Source organism: Terrapene carolina, unplaced genomic scaffold (assembly GCF_002925995.2).
Source record: "Terrapene carolina triunguis isolate 2854851 unplaced genomic scaffold, T_m_triunguis-2.0 Scaffold69, whole genome shotgun sequence".
NCBI lineage: Eukaryota > Metazoa > Chordata > Testudines > Emydidae > Terrapene > Terrapene triunguis.
This window is the reverse complement of record NW_020664420.1, coordinates 41,477,784-41,483,783: the sequence shown is the minus strand read 5'-3', so window position 1 is coordinate 41,483,783 and position 6,000 is coordinate 41,477,784. Positions and strand designations below refer to the sequence as shown.

Here is a 6,000-nt window from a genome sequence, read left to right as displayed (position 1 = left end):
CCCCCCCAAAAAAAATTATGCTATAATGTATCAGCCATTCATGCTTAAAAAAAATTCTCAACTCTTAGTGCTCAATTAAGCTGCAGTTTGGCAAGCTGCTTAAGCATGTGCCTAGTATTAAGCAAGAGAGTAGTCTTGTTGAAGTCTTAAAGATCATACTTTTATGCTTCAGAGACCATACTAAGTCAGTTTTAGTGATGAAATGCAATATTATTTTTCAGTAAAAATGAAATGTTAGACATGCTTTAATGTCTTGCTGAATGGCTGTACAATGGCTTGCTTAAAGTTGACGCTGTTCATACTTTAAATACTTAACCACGAATAGTACAAAGGACTTTACCTGGATGCTTAGAAGTTAATTAAGACCTGCGTTTTCAAGCTGCATACAAATGTTGTGCTTCAGTATTAAAACTGCTGGAAACTGATTTCAAATTTTTTACTCTCTACATTACAAGCTGTGCTAGCTATTTCATAGATTCCAAGGCCAGAAGGAATCATTATGATCATCTTGTGTGACCACCTGGGTAGAACTTTCCCAAAATAATTCCGAAACAATATCTTTTAGAAAAATATCCAACCTTGATTTAGAAATTGTCAGTGATAGAGACTCTGTTGCAACCTGTGGTAAGTTGTTCCAATGGTTAATTACTCTCACTTTAATTTTTTTTTTTAATGCTGCCTTTTTAGTCTGAATTTGTCTAGTTTCAGCTTCCAGACATTGGATCATGTTATACCCTTTTTCTGCTAGATTGCAGAGCCTGTTATTAAATATTTGTTCCCTATAATATATGTATATACTTATAAGACTGTGATCGTCACCCCATAACCTTCTTTGTTAAGCTAAATAGATTGAGCTCTTTGAGTCTCTTACTGTAAGGCATGTTTCTAATCTTTTAATCACTCTAGTGGCTCTTCTCTGAACCCTCTCCAATTTATCTACATCGTTCTTGCATTGTGGACACCAGAATTGGACACAGTATTCCAGCAGCGGTTGCACCAGAGCCAAATAGAGGCCAAATAACTGCTCTACTCCTACTTGAAATTCTCCTGTTCATGCATTCCAGGATCTCCTTAGCCCTTTTTGGCCACAGAATCACCTTGGGATCTCTTGTTGAGCTGATTATCCACCATGTTCCCCAAATCCTTTTCAGTGTCATTGCTTCCCAGGATAGAGTCCTCCATCCTAGAAGTATGGCTTACATTCTTTGTTCCTAGAGGTATAATTTATATTTAGACATATTAAAACATGTTCTATTTTCTTGTGCTCAGCTTACCAAGTGATCTAGATTACTCTGAATCAGTGACCTGTCCTCTTGATTATTTACCACTCCCCCAATTTTTTTGTTTTTTCTCTTCTAGGTAATTAATACAAATGTTAAATAATATAGATCAAGAACAGGTTCCTGTGGGACCCCACTAGAAACACACCCACTCCAAGATTCCCTGTTTACAGTTACATTTTGAGACCCACCAGTAAGCCAGTTTTTAATCCATTTAAAGTGTCATATTAATTTTACCTTTTTAGTTTTTAATCAGACTGTCATTTGGAACTAAGTCAAATGCCTTCCAGAAGTCTATTACATCAACACTATTACCTTTACAAACCAAATTTATAATCTCATTGAAAGAGATGAAGTTCGTTTGACAGCATCTGTCTTCCATAAACTGATATTGATTGGCATAAATTATATAACCCTCCCTTAATTCTTTATTAATCAAGTCTCATATTACCCCCTTCATTATCCGACTGACAGGCCTATAATTACCTATGTAATCCTGTTTCTTTTTTAAAATAGTGACATAATGTTAGCCCAGTCTTTTGAAACTCTTTGAAATCAACATTACCAGTCTAGGTCTCCTCAGCCAGCTCTTTTAAAACTCTTGGATGCAAGTTATGTGGACCTACTGACTTAAAAATGTCTAACTTTAATAGTTGCTGTTTAACGTCCTCCCGAGATATTAGTGGAATGGAAAGAGTCTCATGTGCGAGAGCACCATTTGTGTTTTAAAGGTTTGTCACTGTGGAAGTAGAGTGCTATTTGGAAGTAACAGCAATTACACGTCTAAGTAATCAATGTCAACTTTAGTGTAATCTTTGAAACATATACATTTTCCTTAACCTTACTTTTTTAGAAACTGGAACAACTGAATCAGTATCCAGATTTTAACAACTACCTGATATTTGTTCTTACGAAATTGAAATCTGAAGGTAAGCTGCTGAGTTTTTGCTGTCTTATTCTAGGCATTGTCTAATGACTTTAATTCATTTGTCTAGATTTTTTAGAAGTGGAGGATAGATTTAGATGCTGATCCTGCCACCAGCTCCACAGGCTGACCTGTACACTTGTGTGGAGCTTTACTGACTATTAGGGAGCTGGGTGGGCTCAGGGGCCTGTCTGCATATTGCCAGTTGTAGGATCAAGGCTTTAGACCAGACTGCGTTCTAGCTTTCCTTTTTTTAAAATTAGATGTGTAGTAACCTTCCTTGTTGGAAGACGGATGTTCAGAGGTCACAAATCAAATGAATTTCTAACCGGATTAGACCAAGTAGTTTGTGCATGCTATTAAAACCATTACACAATTTGGCATATTTAGTTGTTTCTGATTGAGAGAGAGTTTGCAGTGTTAGAGAAGTAGTGTTAAAGGTTTCTCTGAAGACCCCATTTACCAAAATACTTGCTCTTGGGTCTTGGCTCCTTAGTGAAAGACTGTTACAATTCCATTATTTATTAAAGATTGTTTACTCTTGTGGACAGTAAGTGTGAACCAGGTCATCTGCTGGGTATAAATACTGATCTCCAAATTTACCATTCAGTTCTTTCTTGGTAATGGTGGTGAAGAAGCTAATCATTAACTGTTTTTTGCGTTGCTCCAATATTTCATACTGTCTCAGTGCATTCTTTTTATTTTTTAGTGTCCTTTTCAGTCAGTCTTAATTGCCAGTCCAGTTGCCTAATTTGTGAGGCCTTTACTGCAAGTGTTTTGAGGGCCTGCTCCAGTAACTGCCTTGGCAGGTTTTTTTTTTTTTTTGCCTACTGTGGCATGTTTCAGCTCTCTAATACCATGTTGGCATGTTCTTGCCTTTATTTTTGTGGGAGCTTCAGCAGTTCTTCCTTGGAGCTCTTCCCCTGAAGTTTTTTCTGGCTCTTCTCAGTATACTGGCACCTGACTCAGTGTGCTTCAGCAATTTGTTTTTTAAAAAAATGCACATTTCTTGGTGCATCAGGAGTGCTTTGTACTCAGCCCAGCATTTGCTTGATGCTTAGTTCAGATCAAGGTTATACAAAAAAAGTAACAGTTGTCTTGGCTTGTGCTTTTTTGTATTTTGGTGGTGGTGGAGGTATGCCTTCAAGAATGAAGGAAGGCATCTACTGTGATGTGTGGGGCTGTCCGCTATGTCTCCATATGTCACTCTGAGCACTAGCAATATAGGGAGTGGCTCCAATTCCTCCTTCGGACACTACAAAGAAACTTCTTGAAGTCCAGCCCAAGCTTGTCCACAGTGCTTTGAAGGATAAACTGAAAACTAAAGCCTGAGCCAGCCTAGATCACTGGAATATTGGGACGGACTGCCAGCACCATCCATGCACAGACATAGATTCCCCAGACCCTGCTCCCCAATAAGCCCAGCATGATTATTTCAAAGCTGAAATGCTTTCTGTTATGAACAGCAAAGTTGAGAGCTCTGCATCAGCTCCTTGAAATACATGCTTGACGTTTGTAGCTCTGCAAAAGACAAGTGGAAGAGGTGACAAGAGAGCCAACCACACCACAGCTTGATTCTGTTGAAGCACCTTTATATCTAAACTTCATGGTTCTCCCCCATTGCATCTTCTGACTGAAATTTAGAAGGGATTGATTCTGGGTATTGGTATATTCTTGATGATTCAGCTTAATCATTCCTGGCTGTTAGAATATTCCATCTGCTCCGGTTGTCCACCATTTTTTTCTTTCTTATTGCTTATAGGTAATTACCAGCTTTGTGGGGAAGAAGAGCAGGAAACGCTGCTAGTTGCAAAATGACCACTTCAGAGCTGCTGCCAAACATAAAGGGCCAGCCCACCAGGGTAGGGGGTGAGGAGGAATTCAACCCTGAATTGGGTGGAGCCAGGAAATTACTAAAATAGCTGTTCTCGGGAAGGAGCTGTATTGGTGTTTTATATCACATAGGCCCTGAGGCTGCCCAGAAGCCCACAGTACTTAAAGAAATTCTTCTTGCTCTGCATCAGAAGGGGTAGAATCTCTTTACAAAGTTAATGCATTCTTTGTCCTGAGGCTGAAGCTTGTGTCCTATAGTCAGCGCTCCTGGTCCAGGAAGCTCTGGCCTCAACACTGGCATCTTCAGTGTGGCCAGTGCTGGTGGTTCCTAGAGTACTTAATATGTTCTAAGTACCCCCTCCATATTGCTTGGACAATTCAGATACTATGGTGTTATCCAAGATTGAGGATTGTTACCTGGACTCAAATGAGTTGGAGTACTCTTGAATGAATAGAGTACATATTCATTGCAGAGGAACATCAGCTCCCCCACATTCAATAGCTACCATGCCCTTGCACCCTATTTTGGAGCCGCTGGTGAAGGTGTGGCAGATTCATCAAGCTGCTGTGTCTCCTAAAGACAGTTAAAAAAATCATCTCCTCCCCCAGGAAGCTGGTAGCAATTAAAGAGCTTGCTTAGAGGAAAGAGTGGCCATACTCTGCACCTCAGAATCCTGATCTGTAGTACTGAGACTTATTTTAATGAACAGTTTGCCAGTCCATTTTGCAACCCTTCTTAACAGGGGTGGCCATGCCTTCATAACCAAAGGGCAGCAGAAGCTATGCAAAAAAATTCACACCTTCAGTAACATTATTCCTCAAGAAAAATGCTAGGAGTTTAAAAGCTAGTCCATGAGAATATGGATTTAGCCCAGTATCAGGCATGAGTAGCAATGATCATAAGCAACTCTCCTGTCACATCCCAGTAATGAGACTTCAGTGTCTCATTGTCTGAGGAGAACTTAGTTTGTAATGGACTTCCAAATGTCTCCTGTCCAAACTGTAGCGATCATGGTTACATCCAACTTAGGATAGGGGATCTCATACACAGGGCCTCAGTATCCAGGGAGTTTAGTCTTTCAAGGAATGTTGCATATGAATGTTCTGGAGATCAGTGTGGCTCTGTGCCTTAGGTGTCCAAGTGCTTAGTATCCCCAGAAGTGTTCCTGGTTCAGTGACTATCAGGGCTCTCGTTTGCATAAAGAACACAAAAACAAACAGGGAGGTACTGGGTCTTGCCACCTATTAGGTAAGTCTTCAGGGGCTGGAGTGTGCTCTACTCCACGAGACTTTCATAGTACATATGTACATGGCAAGAAAGGAGAACACAATTGCAGATGAGATCATCTGGAACAGATCCTTACAAGTGGCTTCAGGATTTGGAAGTGCCAGCCAGTTCCTCTTCTGAGGTGGATCTCATCATTACTTACCAAAGCAGAAAACTACTGGTGGCCTGCTCATGGCTTCCATTAAAAATTCACATTAGCAAAGGATGCCTTTTTCATACCGTAGGGAAAGAGATGTCGTACTTTTCTGCTGCTTCCTCTCCTAGCTAAGGTCCTGGCAAAGTTGAGAGAGAAAAGTGTGATGATCTATAAGCCCCATACTAGCTCAGATAAGTGTGGTTCTCTGTACTGTAGTGGCTGGGCAGAGTTGATTCTATCAGATTGAGAAAGAATGTGGCCTAGATAATATTTCAGATCTAGGGCTCTCAAGACTTTTGATTCCTGATGACGGTAAAGATCTGTAAGTATGGTGTCCTCCAGTAGATAACTTTTATGTCCTAGCATTTCAAAAAACGTCTGTGAGAAGGACCTGTAACTTCAAGAAGAAAGGTTAGTAGTCAAGGTAGTTCTTTTCAATTGGGGTACTCTCCTCACCCACCTCAAACTGCTTTACTACCTTCTTTACATGTCTGTGCCTGCTTTGAAGACTCACTCTATTCATTTTGTAAGCTTTCTG

At 40.1% G+C, this 6,000-nt stretch overlaps 1 protein-coding gene across 1 annotated transcript in view; it reads left to right on the top strand.

Annotated features, from left to right (window-relative positions):
- The window catches only part of TNPO1 (transportin 1), a 134,531-nt gene that overhangs the window by 6,353 nt on the left and 122,178 nt on the right, over positions 1-6,000 (top strand). Inside the window, exon 3 of the mRNA XM_026649141.2 lies at positions 2,134-2,209. Within this exon, the coding sequence (XP_026504926.1) occupies positions 2,134-2,209 (76 nt within the window). The remainder of the gene's footprint in view (positions 1-2,133; positions 2,210-6,000) is intronic.